Source organism: Dunckerocampus dactyliophorus, chromosome 8 (assembly GCF_027744805.1).
Source record: "Dunckerocampus dactyliophorus isolate RoL2022-P2 chromosome 8, RoL_Ddac_1.1, whole genome shotgun sequence".
NCBI lineage: Eukaryota > Metazoa > Chordata > Actinopteri > Syngnathiformes > Syngnathidae > Dunckerocampus > Dunckerocampus dactyliophorus.
In genome coordinates this window covers 19,634,778-19,657,009 of record NC_072826.1, presented here as the reverse complement: position 1 = coordinate 19,657,009, position 22,232 = coordinate 19,634,778, and the positions used below count along the sequence as shown (strand labels likewise).

At 41.0% G+C, this 22,232-nt stretch overlaps 3 protein-coding genes across 4 annotated transcripts in view; 1 reads left to right on the top strand and 2 right to left on the bottom strand.

The window, feature by feature from the left end:
• Positions 1-14,200, bottom strand: part of iffo2b (intermediate filament family orphan 2b) — a 37,447-nt gene extending 23,247 nt beyond the window's left edge. The window contains exon 1 of one of the 2 annotated variants that reach the window (XM_054783967.1): positions 13,296-14,200. In XM_054783967.1, the coding sequence (XP_054639942.1) occupies positions 13,296-13,768 (473 nt within the window). In that variant the 5' untranslated portion in view covers positions 13,769-14,200. The remainder of the gene's footprint in view (positions 1-13,295) is intronic. The other variant, XM_054783966.1, reaches the window with a different exon arrangement.
• Positions 14,201-15,491: 1,291 nt separating this feature from the next.
• mrto4 (MRT4 homolog, ribosome maturation factor) lies at positions 15,492-19,855 on the top strand. The gene is made up of 8 exons (XM_054783969.1): positions 15,492-15,567; positions 15,789-15,847; positions 15,930-16,033; positions 16,110-16,191; positions 16,401-16,468; positions 16,808-16,959; positions 18,086-18,162; positions 18,233-19,855. Exons 1-8 carry the CDS (start codon positions 15,540-15,542, stop codon positions 18,389-18,391), a joined length of 729 nt encoding a protein of 242 aa, XP_054639944.1. The 5' UTR covers positions 15,492-15,539; the 3' UTR covers positions 18,392-19,855.
• Positions 18,776-22,025, bottom strand: akr7a3 (aldo-keto reductase family 7, member A3 (aflatoxin aldehyde reductase)). Its single transcript, XM_054783968.1, has 7 exons — positions 21,698-22,025; positions 20,792-20,979; positions 20,610-20,714; positions 20,446-20,542; positions 20,274-20,373; positions 19,168-19,297; positions 18,776-19,095 (listed from the first exon to the last, which is right to left on the bottom strand). The coding sequence occupies exons 1-7, from the start codon at positions 21,984-21,986 to the stop codon at positions 18,934-18,936; spliced, it is 1,071 nt and encodes a 356-aa protein (XP_054639943.1). The 5' UTR covers positions 21,987-22,025; the 3' UTR covers positions 18,776-18,933.
• Positions 22,026-22,232: the final 207 nt, after the last annotated feature.

Below are 22,232 nucleotides of genomic sequence, written 5' to 3'. Positions count from 1 at the left end.
ACTGTAATTACACATTTTAATTGCCCTTTGGCAATAGAAGTGTCATTTAACCTCACCAACAGGCTCATTTTCCAGGAATGTTGTTTGGTAAAGAAGCAGGCTGGCAGACCTTCACACCACCAAAGTCTACCAGGGAAAGAAGAAGCCGCCTTATGTCTAAATGGTGAGCATTTATCTCATTAAATGTTATGAATTTATTGTCATCTACCAAACTTGCAGCAGCACAAAAAAAAGCATCATTGTGTTTTTATGAGAGAAAAGTTAAAGGATTTTATTTTACGACTTGTGAACTGAAGATGCATGACGACTGACCTGATTCTACTCATTAAACTGAGCGGATTTACATAGACATCAGCTAGTAGGAATGTATGATGCACAGTTAGGATCAGACTGGATCAAGCAGCATTAACTTGGACACCCTGAGATCATCACGACAAGTGTGTACGTTTTGACACAATCATGACACTCTAAGCATATAATAATCCAACTCACACTCCCCAACTAACACTGTTAACCATGGCAACAAATGTTTCTGTGTGTTAGTTAGTAGAATTACGCAAAATCAATATTAAACAATATCAGTAACAACTTTGGGAGGATGGCTCACGGAACATTATAGTGCAAATCCAGTATTTGTACTTCACTTCTACACTCTCTCATGCTAATTTTGCGGAAACGGGCTGATTACTTTTGTGTACTCCTGCAAACATGTTGCATAGGTTTGGTTTGCATATTATTTTAACATGATTCATAATAACAATAACAAACATGTTTTAAAGTAACCAAAAATCGTATTTCTCTTAATGAACTCCATAACTTTAGAGCGCAGACCTCTGCCAAGACTGGACTGGCAACAAAATGTGAGCAAAACTTGCTGGAGCGTCTTATTTGTGCTTTGTTTGTCCACCTGCTTTTTAGTTAGCGTCCAGTTTTTTAGAAGAGTCACTTCTGGATGTTCCCATATTTGTGACTGCACCTTTGTCCAGACTCTACGGTGGCTGACACGGGTAAACACGCAGTTACATCCAAACGCTCCGGACGCAGAAATGCACAAACACCATAAAACACATGCAATTGGAAAATGCTGCAAATTAAAAATGCATAAAGAAGAATGTACCTTTTCACCGCGCCATTGGGAGTTGTCCCGACGGGCCAATCAATATTGGGCTTTTTTTTTTATAATGTATTTTTTGCTGAACCTTTTCCTGGTAACTATGGTAACATGCTGCTGCAGACACAACACAACAGAGGGGGTGAGTTAATACAGTCAGGGCCACCCCTCCCTACACGCAAAACACATGCTGTACATTGGGGTCCCATGACATGATGCATGGGGAAGCCCATTTAGCGCAAGGGGGCACATTCTCGGCAGATGCGCAAAGGAAGCGCATCGCTGCTGTGACGCACACACGGACATTCGAGTCAGCCCGGGGTTCTGTCACCAATTAGAAAATGACATTTTTGTCCCAGTCCACCCCTGATCCCGCTCATATCTTTAAAGACGGATATCCCTCACCTCTGGCGTCCCTGGGAGCCTAGCTAACTTCCTAATAGCATGGCTAACTTTGGTTTTGTTCCGTGTTTTTGGGGGTTTGAGTGTGTGTGTTTTTTTGCATTAGTCTTTAATCCTGCAGCATTTATGTGATTGCAGCATTTTTCATTTGCAGCATTTTCTTGTTGCATGTGTTTCATGGTGTTTTCGTTTGGACGTTGCTGCACATTTGCCCCTGTCAACCACTGTACAATTCTCACCAAAACGTAATGTGTTCTTCCTTGATCTATGTGGCACTTCTCCACATCATTTGATGCAAATTCATTGTGTAGTTTTTGTATAATCCTGCCAACTGATATGAATGCCACTCAGTATTGCATGGAAGTCACTTCGTAGTGTTCACCTTGCAATGCACGATCACCCATTTTAACTCAAAAAACAGCAACCAACGGATGGATGGCAGCAAGTGTAGCTGTGCGATAGTACATTAAGTAAACCTTACTCCTTGACACCTTAAGAGCCGCGCTGGTCAACGGGTTGGCAGGCTGGGATTTTAGCCTACTGGCTAGCGGGCTCGACTGTCATTCGGTGGGGACGTGCAGTGACGTGATCGAGATCAGGCTGTGTGCAGGGCTGGACCGCGCCAGACAGCCACTGTTACACATATTCAGCATGTTGAAGATATGCACCAAAACTGAATGAGTTCAAATTGGATTGTGTCGTTTTTGCGTAATCCTGTTAATTAACTAACCAACAGTGATGAAAGCAACACCTTTTGCCTCTGGAGGAGGTAATTTTAACAACAGTAGTTATTCTCCAGTGTTGCAACAAGACTTTTCCCAACACGATGTGCGTGAGCTGGACTCCTAAAGTCAGACCTTTTTTGGCCTGAGGGACGATGCAGTAAGAAGGAGTTAGCGCCAAGCCAGCTAAGTGTGTGTAAAAACACGTCAATTAGGTGTGTGCAGGTAATTAATCTGTTTACATCAAAGTCAATGACACACCCTTCAAGCTGTAATAGAATCATCTTTGCAGGGACATGCACACAACCATGCACACCTAATGATTTATTTACCTTAAACACAACACAATTGTCGTATAAATTGGTGGAAATTTGAGAGATTTCTGGAACGTTTGCATTTTAAGAAAGCTGTTATCTTATTGTGCGCTGGCTCAATGCACCCCTTAGGCGGCAAGTGTATCGAAACAAACAGTAGTCCTCATCTGTGCTCACAAGCTACAACATAATTCTCACTTTCACACCCTACAGCGAACCACCTTTCTTAACAACACGTTAATGACTGGGATTTACGAGCTCTTTCAAAATAAGAGCACAAACAGGAAGGCCTGCGTGCCCGGGCTGTGTTGAGGGAGGGCCGCACCGCGCAAAAGAAAAGAAGATGTTCCCGTCTGGCACAAATCAGGTACAGGGTGTGTGCAGGGGCAAATAACGTGAGACATAACAGAGCTGTGAGACACCGCCAACTACACAAACATCTTTTGTCATAGTGGCGAGACACACACACACACACACACCTGTGGATGACTTCACATGGAAACATCTCCATTCAAGAGATATTTGGACCTCGTGACCACATCTATGTCAATCAAGTACAGGGGGGCACTCGAGCGTTATATTATAATCTCACTATTATACACTCACAACGTAGGTACACCTGCACAGTCTAACCACATACAATACAAAGATAGTAATGCTTAGTTTTGACCAACACTGTCATATATAATGCTCATAATAATAATAATAATAATGATAAGAATAATAATCCATGCATTTTCTATACTGTTTCCCTAACTAGTGTGGCGGATATGCTGGAGCTTATGATAATAACAGTAATAATACTAATAACTATAATATTCACATCAATAATGATAATAATAGTAGTAGTACGACTGCAATTATTTTCTCAGTTGATTAATAGGAAGCTTGTAGTTTTGATTAATCAAGTAATCATTAAGGCCAAATCAATATGAACCAAACACAAACAGTTAGTGGTTCGGTCGGCAACGTAGCAGAGAAGATGCAAAAATGGTGATTACTGTTTTCCACAGTCAAAGCTAATGTCTGTGACTCTCTTGTTTTGCCTAAAACACAAACATAATTGGTCTGCTTTAATGGATGACTAAGAAAATAAAAAAATATAAAAATTCATCCATCCATCCATTTTTGATGCCGCTTCTCCTCATTAGGGTCGTGGGGGTATACTGGAGCCTATCCCAGTTGACTTCGGGCGACAGGCGGGGTACACCCTGGACTGGTCGCCAGCCAGTCGCAGGGCACATATAGACAACCAACCATTCACACTCACACCTATGGACAATTTAGAGTCACCAATTAACCTAACATGCATGTTTTTGGGATGTGGGAGGAAACCCACGCACGCACGGGGAGAACATGCAAACTCTACACAGAAATGCCCAAGGGAGAATCGAACCCAGGTCTTCCCGATCTCCAGACTGTGACTGTGTGGCCAACATGCTAACCACTAGACCACCGCGCGGCCAATATAAAAATTCGAGAGGCTGAAATCTGAGGATATTTACACTTTTACATATAAAAACCATTTCTCAAATACCAAAATAGTTATCGATTAATCAGATAATTGACACTAATGAATTGAATTATTATTATTATTATTATTATTATTATTATTATTATTATTATATATTAAATCAAAATTGAGCAATAATATAATACTTATTATTTCTTAATAATAATAGTAATAATAATAATAATAATAATTATTATTATTATTATTGTTCCTTTAAGACAGGGCATCCAAAGTGCGGCCCGGGTGCCACACTAACGTCATAAGAATACAAGGAGGTTAGCACATTTCAGCTCTGCCTGCATGAATGTTCTCTGGGGAAAAGAACATCTGCTCGACTTTCAAAATTGCATGGAAAACCTCAAGCTATCCTGCATTCACATTATACACTTGCCAAACACCATTACGCCCACGCCTTGCAAAACAGCATCACTTGCAGAATAACGCCCCTTCCTAATATAGTAGTTGTAGACATGCGGTGTCAGCACATGCAACCTTTCAGAGGATCAACAGCTTTCACACCTGAACAGGTCCGAACAGAGCTAACAAGTATCAGCCGTGAATAAGTATTAACTCTAATGATTATGGCGGGGTTTAGCTGAACAAACCTGTGCTGTGTTTGCAGCTCACAACTGATAACGTTATTTTTTAACTTAAAAAAAAAAAAAAAAAAAGAAGTGACATGAATGATGGGCATTCCCGAGCCGCCGCCTCACTGCTCTATCGATATTCATGAATAATCAAGTATGGCAGCAGCAGCAGTATAAGGAAGGAAACCATAAACCACACTGTCCTTCCTTTTTGATGAACACCGAAAATGGACGCATTTCACATTTCTGCCTGTTTACTCAAATCCAAGATAATGCTGGTAAAGTATGCTTCATTTTTAAACAAACATTTCAAAAGTATGTAATCAGACGTTCGAAATATTCCCTGCCTTCTTTTGTATCTTTGTGGAATTTTTCCAAATGCCTGTTTTGTTTCAACAACAGTTGAGTGCCCCGCTATCTGAGATTTTTTTTGAAAGGATTCCAGTCATGGCAAAAGGTGACCAATGTGATGGTAACCATAGAACAGGACATGGAACTTATCACAACATAGGAGAGTGGTGCACACTCCTCTGTCCTGGCTGCTCAGTATACAATATGGCTAAAGCGACAATAAATTAAAATAAAATAGTGGAATGTACGCATCTGTGTTACGTTTTAATGTGAAGAGACATGCCTCCCGACTGTAAGCTAATGGTGAGTGCACAATTATTATTATGTATTATTCAATTTGATTAAGCAGCGATTAATTTATTTTTGCACTTACATGACAGTTAATCCTTGATGCGTTAAGTCACCCCTCCCCTTCTACTTCCTTACATGCTACACATCAATTACACTTCATCAGTGGGTGAGTAGTTTTTATTTTGTTTTTTTATTTTTAGCTTATTTCGTTTTTTTTTATTTTGTCATCTTTTTCCACTTGCATGGCAGTCGATAATGGATGCATTTAGTCGACCCTTCCTCTCCACTTCCTTACATGTTGCACATCAATTTCACATCAATTAGTTTGTACTGTAGTTTTACTTTATTTTAGTTTTATTAAACAGTTACTCACTTCTTTTTGCACATTTATGACCAGTAATAATGGATGCATGAAGTCGACTCTCCCCTTCCACTTCCATACACACCACACATACCCTGGCATGTCGTGAATGGGTGAGTAGTTTTACTTTATTTTAGTTGTATTGTGCAGTGGTTAACTTCATTTGACATTTGTATCACAGGTAATTATTGATGAATGAAGTTGATCCTCCCTCTTTACTACTTCCTTACCTGCTACACCTCCATCACCCTTCATTAATGGCTGAGTAGTTTTACTTTATTTAAGTTTTACTGCAGAGTTACAGTTATTCTATAGTACTGTTAAGAGTGTGACATAAACACTGTCATGCAGTTAATAAAGGTTTTATGATGGCAACAGTTTGACCCTGGAACACATGAATTCCCTTTTCCTTCGGAAAATAAATTGGACATTCGACCGTAAATGTTTATTGTTGTGGTTTTAACAAAGTATGCAGCTTCAGTCGATTGTTTAAACACAAACCAAGTTAAGCACATTAATAAAGGAAGGTCCAGTGCAGGTCAGTGGCGCAGACACTTAAGCTCATTTTGGGGGTTTAACCTTTTGACATTTCCAGCTTTGTTACCATGAGGATGTCTACAAAACTAAAAACATTGTGTACAATTCCAGTAATTGCTAACACTGCCAGAGAAAATGCATGATGAACAGTGGTTGTGTAGGCCCTGAGCTTTGTGCTTTGTGCTAGGCAGGAAGTGCTCCAGGCCGGCCAGGATGGAGGCGGCAGCCTCCATGCAACGACAGCTTAAGAGCAAATCCCTTTTCTAAATAGAAGCGTTGTGGATTATTAGCCGGGGCAGGTCGGCAGCGGCGACTGGCAGGGCTGAAGTACAGCTTGTAGCGCTTGATGAGGAAATAGCCCTCACCTCACCATGTAACCTCCTGATTCCTTCTTTTGCCCTCTCTCGCAAGCAAGCACGGGAAGTGAGATCAAAGTCGCTCAATTCTCTCCTCCCATTGATTCACACATCCAGCGAAAATCTGACTTATTCAATTATTCATGCAGGAAGAAAATATCCTAGAGGCTAGCGACCAACAGTCTATGGTTCACTAGACACTAGTTTCTGTATTTTATACTTAGGATAACAAGCTAACCCAGACTCCCTTCAAATTAGAAGTATTCTTGTTTTGACATAGACAAAAAAGAAATTACTGGAAGTACAGTAATCCCTCGTGGTATTCGTAGTTGAAGACAGCTTATTATTATTTAGAAATACGAATATTTAAGTAAATTAAGCGAACTAAAACAAAGTCCTATTATGTCTACCATATTGGGTCGCTGTTACGTTGCATTTGTTGGAAAGTAATGGTGACGAAAACAGAGAATACTTGCACAACTGGGGAAAAAAACTGCTGCTCATCCTTCATCCTGACAGCCAACGCTTACTGAGGCGTTTGCTCGGCAAAGTAAATATAAGCAAAACAACGCAAAATGGTGCGTGCTCAGACAGTGTCGTTTGCTACATGCTAAGCGTTCCTGTTAATTCCCAATATTCATTATTTATACAAGCGCACTTTTGTTTACAGAGACTTTATACTCCATTTTATTTATTATTTTTATTGTTGTGTGTTGTTTTTAAAGATACAGGCTCTATTATTTATTGATTTTGGTTATTATTTTTATTTACTTTATTTTTGCTAAAAGAAACTGAGAGTACATTTTATTTTCATTGGGTTTTTTGGGGCTTTTTTTGTTTTTTTTAATTTCTTATGTTGTTTAATTTATTTAAAAGCTCTCAACCTTCCATTTACAATGTTAAATACATTGTTTATCGCTTTTTATCCGGTGTACTCGCATTATTATGCCATATATTATCATTACATTTATGAAAAAATGGTCTCAAAATAATGCTGACAGTAATGTTGTTTATCGGCAATAATTTGTAGGAGAATGATCGTCCGGCAAAATTTGTTATTGTGGTATGCCTACGTCCGTCTGACACACAGCTGCAGATATCTGCTGTAGAAGAGCGCGCCATAAAGACAGAGACAGCGTCTCATGTTGTATTGCAAACAGTCCTTTGAATATAAGATATCTGAGAAGTTTGAGTTGAAACATTTCTGCAGTTTGGGTCACCGCTTGTCACTGAGGTGTGATGGTGGGTCCCGCAGCCAAAACAGTTGAGAACTCCTGCTTTAAAGTGTAGAGAAATGTGCACCATACTAAACTCTTTGCTCCAAAAGGCATCAATTTTGTTGTTGAATGTCACAGAGATGCTCTTCTTTTATCATTTAAACACATTCATGTGCTGCTGCTGCTGCCACCTACTCACTGGCGGAAACTCATTGAACCCAAAGTGCGGCATTTCACGATGATGCAATGCGCTGGCATGGGACGCTCACATCAGAAGCCCAGCTGACGTTGACCTTAACCTCCTTCCTTCTCTGCACGTCAATTTGTCACCGTGAGAGGGATGACTATAACACCGTACCACAACCTTACCTCACCACCACCTGTCATTAAGCGAACGCCGAGCTGCGTGATTTGTGAAGCCCATCCTTGGACAGTTGAATTGATGTCATCATTTTGCTTGGAATGTGTTTGTGTGCATTACTGAGTGCTGCTGCTGCTGCATATGATAGTTGTAAATCACTGGCTTTCTTGTCAACCCTCTAAAAATCATGTGGATCACAATTCTCCAGCTACTGTGAAAGAACATATTGGCCGCTACAGTGGATCGCACGTGAAGTCGGACAATTTGGGCGTAATTTTCGTGCAACACATGAGATACGAGTTCGGTTTGCATCATCTCTGTCCGGGCTGCTCCATTCAAAATGAGCAGTACAATCAATTACATATCGATTGCAAGCAAAAAATAACTTGATGTTGATGTTTACAAAGTACAAGGTAGAAGAGTCCTGACCCACGGTGCACATGCAGTGCTATGTCTAACCACTCTTGCACTTACTTGTACTAATAACTCTACAGTCCATTGAAGTATTACATTGCTTGTTTATTATCTATTATGACTGTTATATCATTTATTTCCAGTCATTATAAACATTGACTCCTATTGTACCGCATTGCTATACTGCCTTATCATTTTCCTATGTAGTGTAAAATTAGCAAAGAGTACATTTGTACATTTACAAATGCATTGTAATTGATGTGAAATGGAGACGGGGTAGGATTCAATAAGCTTTGCTTCTTGCTGCTCCTTTTTGGACGTGTGGAACCGTGAATTGTACAATGTGATGTATTCCAATGTAACTTGTATGCGTGATCAAAATAAATGAAACCATTACCATAACTCGATCAAGCAGATGTTGATGCTAAATACCATGTACTGGCTCATGAAAATAACCTAAACAACATTTTTTTACTGCAAACTACAACAATAATCATGTTTGCTCATAATGATGTAATATTGTTGATTATTATTAGTAGTTCTTTGACAGTGTCAATCACGAGTGAGCATTATTATCTTTGTAAAGGTGGCGCTTGTGTTGGATCTAATTAGATTGGGGGATCCAATGTGCAGCTCGGGTGCCATTTGCAGTCTGCGGTTTGATTTTTTTACAGGCTTGTGGCACATGGTCGAAATGAAATGAAACAAAAAAAGGGAAAAATATAGCAAAAAGGCACAATATACAGAGAAAAGGCTGGAATGCTGGTACTAATAAAATTTGCGGCTTTTACTCACGGTTTTCGCCATTTGCTTGTGATCAGCGAAAAGACGGGATTTACTGTATTCCTAGAACAGGGTTTGTTTGTCTTTGATTTTTTATTTTTTTTTTAAGAGTTTTACAAAATATACATGTCAAAGTGGCACACCACATTCTTTCAATTTTCAGTATGTGGCCCTTGGTGGAAAGAGTTCGTACACCCCTGCATTATGCAGGTGTACCTAATGTTGTGGCCAGTGGGTGTGCCCCCTTGTGCTTAGCTTACTTGCAAAAAGCAGTGAAAGTAAACAAGTTCATACTTCATGACATGAATGCAAGTCTGTGACGGTCTAGCCCGGCCGTCCATCACCACGTGTGTGCGTGTGTGTATGTGTCCTCAATAGTAAAGCTTTAATAAATCACTGGGGTGGGTATGAGGCATGCAGGGGGCTGGGATTGAGGATGCCTTACAAAGCAGTCTGCATGGCACGGAATAAGGGGGCAATGGCATGAAGGTGGCTTGCAAGAGGGCGGGCGGAGTGAAGGACGAAGGAATGGCTGAACACAAAGAGAGGCCATGGCGGGATAAGGGGAAGGGGGGTTTGGTCGGGAGCAGGGGCTGAAACGTGACGGCTGTAAAGAGGATTTAGGCGACGGGACAAAAAAAGCTGTGACGTAACAGTGGGGAAGACATATTGCTGGCCAATGCAAAGTGGCAGGCAAAGTCTCTTGCTTCTTGGTACTCTGTATACGATACATTGACTCAAGTATTGGGACAGCTGACCATTGCAGAATATACAGAAGGACACCTCCCTTTGCTGCTGGAACAGCTTGTACTCTTCTTGGAAAGACATATGTCCATTTGTGAGGTTAGAGGTCACGGATTCTTCTACACTAAACTCATCCAAGCAAGCCTTTATGACCCATGCTTGGTGCACTGTGAACAGAAAACGTCCCTTCCCCAAACTGTTCCCACAAAATTCCAACAATTTAGACCAAAATTTTGGTTTGGTCCGAGAAAACAGTCAAAATCCCCTTTCACACTGCCTGTAAAAGCCTACCGTTTTCCGTCTTTGTGCGGGTGCAGCTAATACAGTACAACAACTTCAGCTTTCTGAGATAGTATCAGAGCCGTAAAGAGACGGGACGCTGCCTTCGTGTAAGGGTATTCCGCAATTCCAGTACAGAGTTGTGAAGTTTAACACCCGACATCACTTCTCCCACACTGTTGTGTTGAAAGCAATTGTCGATGTCCGACAATTTAAGACACACCAGAGGCGGGACGCTGCCTTTGTGTCGGGGTATTCAACAATGTCGGGACACACCCGACCCTCCCGCCCTGTTGTGTTGTAAGCAACTGTCGCTGTCTGACAAGTACTTTCCACCTCACAAGCTGGCGTTGTGTAAAGGTATTCCACAATGCCGGAACGGGATTGTGAAGTTTAACCTCACTTCTCACACCCTGTTTTGTTAAGCCATCATTAGCAGTGTTTTCCAAACATTCATTTATTGTGGTGGCCTGCCACAAATACATTTGGACCGCCACAAATACATTTGATGCTATTTGGTGCAACCTGTTTGCCCGCGCTCACAAACACATTCTAACCCAATGCCATAGCTACAGTATATTGTAGCCAAGTGGGAAATGCTGCTTCGTATTTTAAATACTGGAGCTTAAGCCCAGACTATGGGATGCTATGTGACAGTGCGCACAGTAGCGGCATTATTCTGTGTCGCTATGCTCTGTATAAAAGACAGGCTAATAAATGCCAGATGTACTGTTATGGCTTTGATGTTACGGCAATTCAGCGGGATATCTGTGTGAAAGAGGATAAAATGGCACCGTATGTCCATTTGTTGTGTTTGGTTTGTTCCTCCGTGAACCAGGAAGTAGTGAGCTAATTTCGAATCAGACAAGCAAACACAAATATTGCGCTCTTTTAATGATGCGAGAAGGTTTTGCACCAAGTGGACTCACATTTTGGACCCTAATGAGATTTGCATTTGGCCGTGCTTTCACACAGACGCGCACTCATAAGGAAGTGCTGTAGATAGGAGGGAGTGGACAGGATAGGATATTTAGTTTCCCAAAGGGGGCAGACGGGGTTAGGCTAGTGTGTGTCACTGAGCGAAATCAGGATTGGTCATAGCTGACCTCACAGAGCTGACATGCCTCCCTGTTTGAATCACGGTGGCAAACAGCAGCACCAAGCGAAAACTTGGCTCATTTCCCAGTAGGCGTACGCCAAATGGGCTGCACGTTGACGTGGGTCAACACAGGATACTGAGTCGGCCGCTTCTTGGAAGGAAATTCCTAATAAGTGACGAAGAAGCTGGATTCTTCCCGACTAAGTAGTTATGTCTGTTAAAGCGAATCACTTCAGCTCTTTGTCATGTGTCCCGCCCTTCACTTTACTGTCAATCACACCCTGATGAGGACAGCATAGGACGCATCACACTTGATGAAGATGGACACATTCAACCTCGTCACGCTGCCTAACATGTGACCGACTACAACCTTTACACAGATGTTGCAAATCATCATTATTGGACATTTGATACACAATACTGCAATTAAAATAAAGACGTACACCCTATGGCTGGACACAACATTAGGTACACCTCTAATGAGATACAGTATAGGTGTAGCAAAGCAAATCTGCCTTTATAAAAATAACAAATAAAATAAAACAATGACTTAATAAGTAGTTTTTTAAGGGAATAACTACTGATTAGAGATGTCCGATATTGGCCTTTTTGCCGATATCTCAATTTCCGATTCCGATATCAACCATTACCGATATGTGTAACATCACATATCTCCTGTCGTGGAATTAACCCATTGTGGTGAACCACAATATCGTTTTGGACATTCACCGAGTATACTTGCTGTTGAGCTGAGTGGACAGTAAACTGATTGGTGCCATCGACCTCGACTCCTGTCTCGTTGTGAATCACATCTCCACATTTGGTGACCCTCGACGGGGGTAAAAATGTTGACTGACAACAGTGACAACAACGAGGCCGTACCGGCGTTGGTTTACGTTGATGCTGTCTGTGCTGGCATCACAACGCCCGTGGTTTCAACACATCGAAACTATGAGGAATAACACAGGACGTGATGAAGTATTTCCACGTAGTGGTTGCACTGGATACCTTGACGACGGCCAGTACGGGAGCCCATACGTCTATGTACAGCAGTTTTATTAAATCGGGTTTTCAATATAGGGAAAAACCTTACATCGATATCTATCAATGTTACATTTTTATGCCGATGTCGACATCCCTACTACTGATTCACATAAATATGTATGTTATGTTTTATTGTTTTTACATTATTTTGCATTTTGTAATGGTTTGTTTGTTTGGCTTTTGGGCCCCTATTCACAAGCTATGAATAGCTTTTGGGGAGTACCATAAAACTAAATGTTATCTTTGCACTGACAATAAGAAATGTATATTATAGTTAAAGAGTTATAGTTATAGTTAAGACATATACAGTAAAAGACACAATCAAAAACAACAAAAAATACGTTTAAAGTACTGTAAGTGAAATAGCAAAAATACTATCTAGTATTTTTGTTATTTCACTTAATAATAGTGTACACTATTATTGTTATTATTTTATTTGATTTGACTTCATTATTTTGTTTGACTTTAATTAGTATTTTATTTTACAACGCCCTCTTGCGTACACTGTTTTTACAGTGCTAGATAAATTGATTTTATATGCTTTCTGTAGTAAGTGCAATGAACACAAAACCTTGTTGAATCCTGCATCGGTATAGAACTGATGTACTCCTGTTTTCCTCACAGTCAACCGAAATGTTAGAAACAGCTGTGAGTGTGATACAGCGCAGTTGCACACGACTGCAAATTGAAATATGTATACTAGGAATTCATCTTTAAAAAGGTAGGAATATTGTTGTTATAGTTGTTGTTTGCATGTGCTGGTGTACCTAATGAATTGTCCAGTCTGGCTTGTTTTGTGTTGCACTCACCTCCTCTTGTATTCGTCCCTCTCCCTCTTCACTTTAGCCAGCACGTTGTACAGAGCCCTCAGTTCTGGTGTGATGGTGTCTATCTGGACCCCGACCCCGTCCGGGTGCGTCCACGTCACCCCGGGCCCATGCAGGGTCTCAAGACGCTCACCTTGCCTCCGCACGTGTGTGAACGTCCATATGGTCCCCGGCAGCCTGGACTCGGGACCCCCGTCAGTCTGCACGGCCACCTCTCGGCCGTAGAGTCCACGGTACTGCGGCCTCTGCAGGGCTTGCTGCAGCTGGCTCTCCAGCAGCCGGTTCCGCCGCTCCAGCTCGTGGACTTTAGCCAGGAAGCAGCGGAAGCGCAGGTTGAGCGTCTTGAGGACGTGGATGTTGGAGCCCAGGTCGTTCCGCAGGGCGCTGGTCCCCGCTGGGGCATGGCCGGCCTGGGCAGGTGGTGGCGGAGCATCGGGGAAAAAGAGCGAGCTCATGTCGGTTTACAATCACAGGAGGCTGGCCCTACTTTGGCTCTAGATGCAAGACAAACTGGATTATTTGTAGCTTTATCTTTCACATTTCTGCGTGTGTTTATGCAAAGGAGAAGGCACCATCACGGTCATATCACAAAACATGAATAGCCCCAAAAGTCATCCAAGAAGCATCCTCATCATCCACTGGAGGTGTGAGAGATATTTGACGCAGACAAGCAGCACTTCCTGTCACCCACATGTCCTCATCCTCCTCCTCTTCTTGATTCCGTCCAAGCAGTCGTCACAGAACCACGGTGCACATTCTCCTCCTCCTCCAAAGCCGTGTACCGTCCACTAAAATCCGTCACTGTCGGACCGAAGAAGCCGGCTTCTCTTTCCCCTCCTCTCTCTAGTGTGCAAGGATCATGTTGCACGGTAAGAAAAAAAAATACAGGCCGTGACACCCACTGTAGCCCCGCCCACACACTTGGATCTATCCAAACATCGATAGATCCGATACAAAGGGTATTATCTGTATCTGATTGATACTAGCTACTAGTTCGATAGCAGTTTCAGTTCTCTTATTTATTTCTTTTCACAAATATCTGTGTTTTTTGTTGTTGTGTTGTTCATATTGTTACATTGTTCATATTTAAATACAGTTATGTCGTTTACAAACTCAGAGAATACGTCCTTGGAAATAGGGACAAAAAGCCTATTGTCATGTTTGCTTCTGTTTCCAAATTTTGCATTATTGACTTAATTTTCTTCAATAAAGTGTATGTAATAAGACGTAGTAATTGTATTGTTTTGTTGATAATGTCACACTGGTTTTGTATCGTTGTATTTTTACGTTGTTAAATTGTTCACAAATTATTTCATTATTGCCTAAAATCTTTGTCTTATGTTTTATCCTGATTATACTCGTGAAATTCAAGGTAAAATCACAAAATAATTCAGTACAGATTTCAAATTAAAAGTATCACAATAGGTATCGACAATACTTATCTGTACGTACTTTATTATTTGATCGATACCGAAATCTCCTGTATTGCCCACCGCTACCACCCACATCCTCCGATTCCCCCCACCCACTTCACAAAGGGGGTGTCACACCCGGTCCGAGGCCATGAGCCACTTACTGTATATTGCACACAATTAATACAGTAGAGTCAATAATTGTTTAAAAACTACACAATCAAATTTTATATTTATTAGATCACCATTTGAATAATATTGTACGAATAAAATACGTGAGATTTTAATTTAAAAGCATATTTATTATTGCTTATCATTCCAGTGTACATTCTTGTGTTTGAAGACAGTACAGTACGTTTACGCTGTACTGTATGTGTATTTGAGCATCTCTTGGCGTTTGATCTAATTAGTGCAGATATTTATTTCCTTTTTGTGCAGGCAAATGACGCCACCACCCTGCCGCTTTAACACGTATATGTGAATCAATAAGATGTTTAGAAAGGGTAATAAAATGTGCTTGCCAATGACTAACGAGCGAATAAGTGAAATAGCATCCATTATAAACAAGTTAAATCATTCTGACACGAGTTGATAATATACTTCCAAGAAAGCTCGAATACTAAACCCAATAGCCCGAATATATATGTAAAATAACAGTAAGTATTACTTCTTCTTTTTTTAAAACTAGGTTGAAATTGTGAAGTAATCGCTGCTTGTTTTAAGTCAGGCGTCTTATGGGCTGCCTCGCTTGACAGAAACATTCGGGGTCCTTTTACTTTCACATGCGGGTCTCCTGCCAGCGTGAGAAGCCACCATGCCGAAGTCTAAGAGAGACAAGAAAAGTAAGCAAATAAACATTTATTATCATTAAATGTTCAAAATCGGTACGTGGTGTTGTCTTTTATATGAAGTCCATATTAGTTATGCCGTTCATTTGTTTGGAAGTGAATTAACTGACGTCTACATGTGAACATTAAGGAATCTAACATGCTAACGTTAGCTTGTTCTGCTAGTGCACATACCGCTTCAGTTAACCGACATTTATACGATTTCCCCCCCACAGTTTCTTTAACAAAAACAGCAAAGAAGGGACTTGAGTCTAAACAGAAACTAATAGAGGAGGTGAGTGCCATAAACTATAAATACCGCATCTGCTTGAAGCTTTATTAAAGCTTTATTAAAACGATTCTTGTCTGTGTTCTAGTTACGGAAATGTGTGGACACCTACAAATACCTGTTCATCTTCTCTGTGGCCAACATGAGGAACAACAAGCTGAAAGATGTCAGGACAGCGTGGAAACACAGCAGGTAATAGCAAGTACCCATAATATGGATAATTTAGGGTGATATAGCTTTATATGTGATATGTGTATCTTTCCCACAGGTTCTTCTTTGGGAAAAATAAAGTCATGATGGTAGCAATTGGTAAAGGAGAAACGGATGAATACAAGGACAATTTATGCAAAGTAGGAATCATGGCTCTTTGTCCCAAACTTCATTTTTTATGATTGCAATCAGTCTGTGCATTGACAATCTATACATTGTATTCCCTCATATTAATATTTTTACAGGTCCAAGAAATAAGAAAAAAATCACATTCAGTGTTGAATATCTCAACTTTAAATTGCATATGGTGGCAGTTTCACATCAGCTCTTTGCTACTGTTCATGTGCAGGTCAGCAAGCATCTTCGAGGAGAAGTGGGAGTACTATTCACAAATAAAACCAAGCAGGAGGTGCAAGAGTGAGTAAGCATTTACACAAAAAACAACTTAACCTGTTTGCATTAAACTTAATAGAAGGAAAGAAAATCTGAATGAAAAAGTGGATATTGGGTCTTTTTCAAACCGTCTCTCTTATATTAACCAGAAAATAACCTGCTAACTAACACAGCCAACAAATGTAATGCTCCGTGATTGTTTTTGTGTGTTCAGAGTTTTTGCAACCTCCACAAGCCGTCACAGAGTGGTTGCATTTTCAATATGATTTTGTATTAAATCATAATACATATGGCCAGTGAGTGCATGTGGTGGTCAATAGTAAAAGGAAAACCTATTGTTTATGTCATGTGCTCTCTTCATAGGTATTTCAGTCATTTCAAAGATACAGACTATGCACGTGCAGGAAACCGGGCTCAGATGGACATAACCCTTGACGAGGGCCCTTTGGAACAGTTTTCTCATTCCATGGAGCCTCAGTTGAGGCAACTGGGCCTCCCTACTGCTCTCAAGAAGGGTAGGAATCTAACATGTGTGACTTATGAGAAACAAATACAGTGGATCCTTGCATATTTGCGACGCCAGGAAAACCCGCCCACTTGTTTCTCCAAAAATAGGTTGTTTTTTTCCTCAGAAAACCCATCTCATTTAACCGAAATGTGGTAAACATCTGATAATATAACACAAAATCTCAGCATAATCCATAATACAGAACATGTTTGTCTGAAGCTTGAATGGCTGAGTGCTTTTGTTTTTACCTTGTTTTTCCTGCTGGTGGCGCCACATTCACAGGAAAGACGCATGACACATGCATGTCTTTCCCTTCCTTGCAAGTCAGGGATTTTTTTTTTTTTAAGGTCAGCTTGTGCTGTACATGTCTACATTGTCCCGCTGCACAGCAAATATCATCATTCATTAATGGTGATTAGCAGGGGTGCCACAATACACTCAGCTTACGAGAGGCTAGACGATATTGGGCTCACAAGAACAAGGCATTATTTTAACATTACCGCAAACAAAACTACATTGTATAAATGTAGGACTGGACAAGCAGACTTTTGTTTCAGAAAACAATTCAGGTACATTTTGAAATGTTTTATAGCATTGCATGCATGGCCTAAGCATGATGCATTTAACTGAACTTTTTCCCACAAATTGAAACAAAAACTAAAAATTAGAAAATTTTAAATGACGGCCCTTGTAGCAGCTACCACTAATCATTTCTGGTGACACGTAGTTATGAAAAAACATATGCAAAATAAGATTGCAGTAGATTTAGCATTATGGCCACACTAAAGAACTACAGTACCCATGATGCTTAGTACAATGCCAGGAAACACTATAGTAGAAGTCATATGCAGCAATTGTGTTTTGATCTGACATCTTTAAGTTTGATCAAATGTAGACTTACTACAGTTTCTGCTTGGGCAGTAACAGTCTGATAGACTTCTGACTGCTCTCTTTGCACGAGACAGCTTTTCTCTAAACAAGAAATATCATCGCGTTTTAATCTCGCGCCACCTCTAATTTTAACTGTAGTGTACGGTGGCATCTCGATGCAGCGTTGAATAGTGGGGATGTATTGTACGACTGATTTCTTACATGATTTATCATCACAAGTGATTGTCTTGTATCCCTGCAAGGTGTGGTGACGCTACTGAAAGACCACACCGTCTGTAAAGAAGGGGATGTCCTCACCCCCGAGCAGGCTCGCATTCTGGTGAGGTCTCCAGAACTATAGAAGGTAATTGTCGAAAACAGGAAGTAACAAAATGGTGTCTCGCTGACAGAAACTGCTTGGCATTGAGATGGCAGAGTTCAAGGTGAAGATCAAGTGCATGTGGAGCTCCGAAACGGGTGCGTTTGACAACTTGGCGGGCGAGGATATGTCCATGCAGGAGGATGAGGATGAAGACGAAGATGAAGATGACAAGGACACAGCAAAGTGAAACAAGCTTGTGGAGTTTTTTTTTTTTTTTTTTACATGGAATACAGATCATGAACTTTTAGCTCTGAATTACTTCCGTCATAACCACCTTGCATAACGAACAATTCCAAATAATCCTTTAGTCTGGAAATTTGCAGTAATACAAAGTTGTATTATGAAGCAATGACGCATGTAAATGTGCCAAAACCAGAATGACGTTGAGCAATGTGAGTGTGGGCCATCGGGGGACAAAAGGGGGATGATGTGCTGGTCTGCCCTGGTTAAAGTAGCCCAGTGTTAGTACTTGTTACTTTTGAGAAATGTCACCACCTCGTGGGGAGGTTTAGTGCTACATGCACTAACCTGTCATTGGTCCATCTTATTGCTGTCAAAAATTGTTTAAATGTTGAAACAAAAGCACCTCAATATAATTTTCATTTCACTTGAAAAATGAAGCGCTTCAATATTCTTGATCCGTTTTAGAAAACATCTCTGTAAAATGAATTTTAAATCAGGGGATGTAGACACATTGAAAAGATGCCCGATTAGTCTGTGAAGTAGTTCTTAGCGAAAGTAATTTGGACACTCGTGAGCGACCAGGTTCCAGGCTTCATGGAAGGACTCCACCACCCTCTCATCCAGAGGACCTTCCTCAGAGGCAGCCAGATTCTGTCTCAGTTGGTCTATGCTGGACATGCCGATGATGACACCGTCGCCAAGTTCACTCTGGAACGGTATGATGTTATAACACAATCCTCCATTTTTAATGAGCTCTGACTCAATGTATGTCTATGTCACCTTGAGCTGGGAGTGGTGGTACATCCAGCGTATGGCAGCAGACAACAGGGTGGGGGGGTTGGACCCATATGCTGTCGTCAAGGCCTTTAGGACCACCTCTATTGCTTGGAAATGACTCTGCTTCCAGTATCTTAGGACCAAATAGAACAAGTATGTTTGGTTTGGTTTAGTTTATTTGAACATGAAGGTTCCAATGGAATACATCTCATGAATCATCCTTTCACAGTTCCACATGTCCAAAAGGAGTAGGAAGAAGCAAAGCTTATTTAATCCTACCCCCCATCTATTCCACATCTTCTACAGCACATATTGTTCACTTCCTGCATTCCATCTCATATTTTAAATGACAGTCATTATAATAATAACAGTAAAAAAAACAAGCATGACAGAACAATCATTGTGATCAAGACTTTTCTGTCTTGTATTTAGCAAACGTCAACTGCTTGTATTGTTTTTTTAATTTGCTCATCTCTGTACATTGTTTGAGTTCCTTGCTCAATCTGTTCCATAATTTAATTCCACATACAGAAATGCTGTGGCTTTTCAGCATTCTCGCATATAAATGTTTTAGGTTTAATTTTCCTCTAAGATCATATTTCTCCTCTCTGATTGAGAAATACAGTATGAGGTTTTTGGGTAGCGAATTATTATTAACTTTATACATTATTCTAGCGATTTGAAGGAGTACTAAATCTGTGAATTTTAATATTTGTGATTTTAAAAAATAAGGGGGTTTGTGTGTTCTCTATATGTTAAGAGAAGTACCTCCCCAACATTACTGCATTTCTTCATATGGTAGCCAGTGGTTGTGTGTGTCTACTCAACTGAAGAGAGTACCAAGCTCTTTGTTTTTCATATTCTTTTCAGATCAATATTGAAATGTTAAACAGCTTTTTTTCCTGAAACGCCACTACAAATGTCAGTGTTACAGATGCCTTGTCTATGCTGACAATGTTGTAAACACCACAACACATGATGGTAGAATAACTATCATCTACTGGAAATGTGTAATGTATTAATCCCAGGGGTGTGGCGTCCATTACAGCAGAGGCCACTATTTGAGCAAGAACAGTATAACATACTGTTAACAAGTGTTAAACTGTCACCTGTCCCTGTACACTGCAGCCCAGTTGTTGCCAAAGAAGCGCCCTGAAGGCTGGGATGTGTCTTTATCTGTGTAGGAATACTTCCCAGTTAGAAGGCCACCTGACAAAGTGAGAACAAACATTAGCGTCAGTGTTAGTACTTTGAGTCAAGAACTTGTGTAACAGGTAGCACCTGCCAGAGGATTGTACGCATAGAACCTCATCCCAAAGTATCTCAGACACGGCAGCAGTTCAGTCTCAACTTGTCTGGTGGTAGCGTTGTACATTCCCTGTAAAGTGTAGTAAGACGTTAATGATTTCAAACAGTTAAATGGAAGTCGAAGAAGTGTACTTTACCTGATACACGCTTGGCACAATCCAGTCATGCTGTCTGCACAGGCTCACTATTTCAGCTACTTCCCATGAAGTGTAGTTGGACAGTCCAAGCTCCTTAAATTTACCCTGAGAGGAACATTTCAAACATTGAATCCTTCCCAGTGCACATGGAGTTGGGAATAACAATGGTGGTGTTGCTTTACCTCTTTGTGGAGTTCATTGCAAGCTCGCAGAGTATCCACAATTGGATTCTGGTGATCTGGGGCGTGCAGGTAGAAAAGGTCCACAGAGTCGGTCTGCAGCCTCTGAAGGGACGTCTCCAGCTGAGAACGCACACTCTCTGGTTTTAATGTCTTACCCTCCCAAGGGTTTGCCTTGGTGGCGATGCTGACTGTAGACAGGAACACAAAAGACACGTCACTCTTGTGGCTGTATTTCACAGTGGCTAAGTGCTTCAATTTGTGACTATATATACCAGGGTTATCCAACTGGCACCCTGTAGGCAAATCCGGCCAACGAATGACATCGGACCCGGGCTGCGAGTTGAATTCCCAAATTTGGAGCAAATAACATTTTTGCAGGAGATTCCTAAAAACATCAGAGCGCTCTTGCCTCATAACACCCTGACTAGTGTTTTTTCATCAGGTCCTTTAAAAAAGGAGCAAAGCACTCTTGTAATATAGATGCTCTTTCACTAGCAGTAGGTATTGCAGCATTTTGTTTAGTTGGTATGTCTTCCAAAAACATCATTAAAAAAGTGCTGCTCAAATAAGCCGGGCAAACATGTTTTACCTGTAGGCCCTGGTCAAATATTTATCTTTAAAGCAACCAATGAGCACGATTGGCTCAAAGTTCATTGCAGTGCACTATTATGTTGCACCCAGGTCCATGACGTGCAGGGTAGTTAGTGCACACGTTTGACACACTAACAGTATTGAATAAGAAAAGGACATTTATTTCTTGTGAAACTTGGAAAAAATAGTTTTTAAGACTATAGGAGCATAAGAAATTTCAATTGCCAACTTAAGCGTTTCCTGCATTATTAGTTTGCTGTGTGGGGATTTTATCAAACATAGAAGAATGAAGAAGCTAAATAGTGTCAACTCCACCTGTTTTAGGAAGCTTCATGTTCCCTATGATGGTCTCCGACTTCCCATCCATATACATGAAGGCCGTGTCCACCAGCGTGTATCCTCGGTCCAGGAAGGTCTTCACGATCTGCACACTTTGCTCCTCGTCCACTCGGCCTCCGAAGCCCATGGTTCCCAGTAAAGTCAGCGGCCGTGCACTCGACATGTTTCTCCGAGGGTGCACCACAAACTCGGATTGCAAAAGGGAGCTGGGAATAAAATGTGACTTAAGTGGGGAGCACAGTCGCACTGTTATCACGCGATGCATGCTGTGTCCTACGGAGGCGAGTTTGGAACAAAAAGGTCCAAGTTGTAAGCGACACCAGGCGACGCCATGCAGTAGCTCCTCCTACACTTTGTGCTGTTACACTGTCAGGCCGCTAGAGGGAGGCAAATACGTTCAGCGAGATTGAACATTGACGATTTTACTATGACTCGTTGCATTGTCCACATTTTTTTATAAACTATGCAGGCACACAATCTGTACTCGTCCTCTTTTTGTGAGTCATGTGAT

What these genes read in the sequence shown, in the direction of transcription:
- mrto4 (XM_054783969.1), top strand. Translation starts at nt 15,540, where the DNA reads ATGCCGAAGTCTAAGAGAGACAAGAAAA. An exon ending in ACAGCGTGGAAACACAGCAG is followed by an intron (nt 16,034 to 16,109) that starts GTAATAGCAAGT and finishes TCTTTCCCACAG; the next exon opens with GTTCTTCTTTGGGAAAAATA. An exon ending in CCCTACTGCTCTCAAGAAGG is followed by an intron (nt 16,960 to 18,085) that starts GTAGGAATCTAA and finishes TATCCCTGCAAG; the next exon opens with GTGTGGTGACGCTACTGAAA.
- akr7a3 (XM_054783968.1), bottom strand. Translation starts at nt 21,986, where the DNA reads ATGCATCGCGTGATAACAGTGCGACTGTGCTCCCCACTTAAGTCACAT. An exon ending in TGCGTACAATCCTCTGGCAG is followed by an intron (nt 20,374 to 20,445) that starts GTGCTACCTGTT and finishes TCACTTTGTCAG; the next exon opens with GTGGCCTTCTAACTGGGAAG. An exon ending in GCTGCAGTGTACAGGGACAG is followed by an intron (nt 19,298 to 20,273) that starts GTGACAGTTTAA and finishes TTTGGTCCTAAG; the next exon opens with ATACTGGAAGCAGAGTCATT.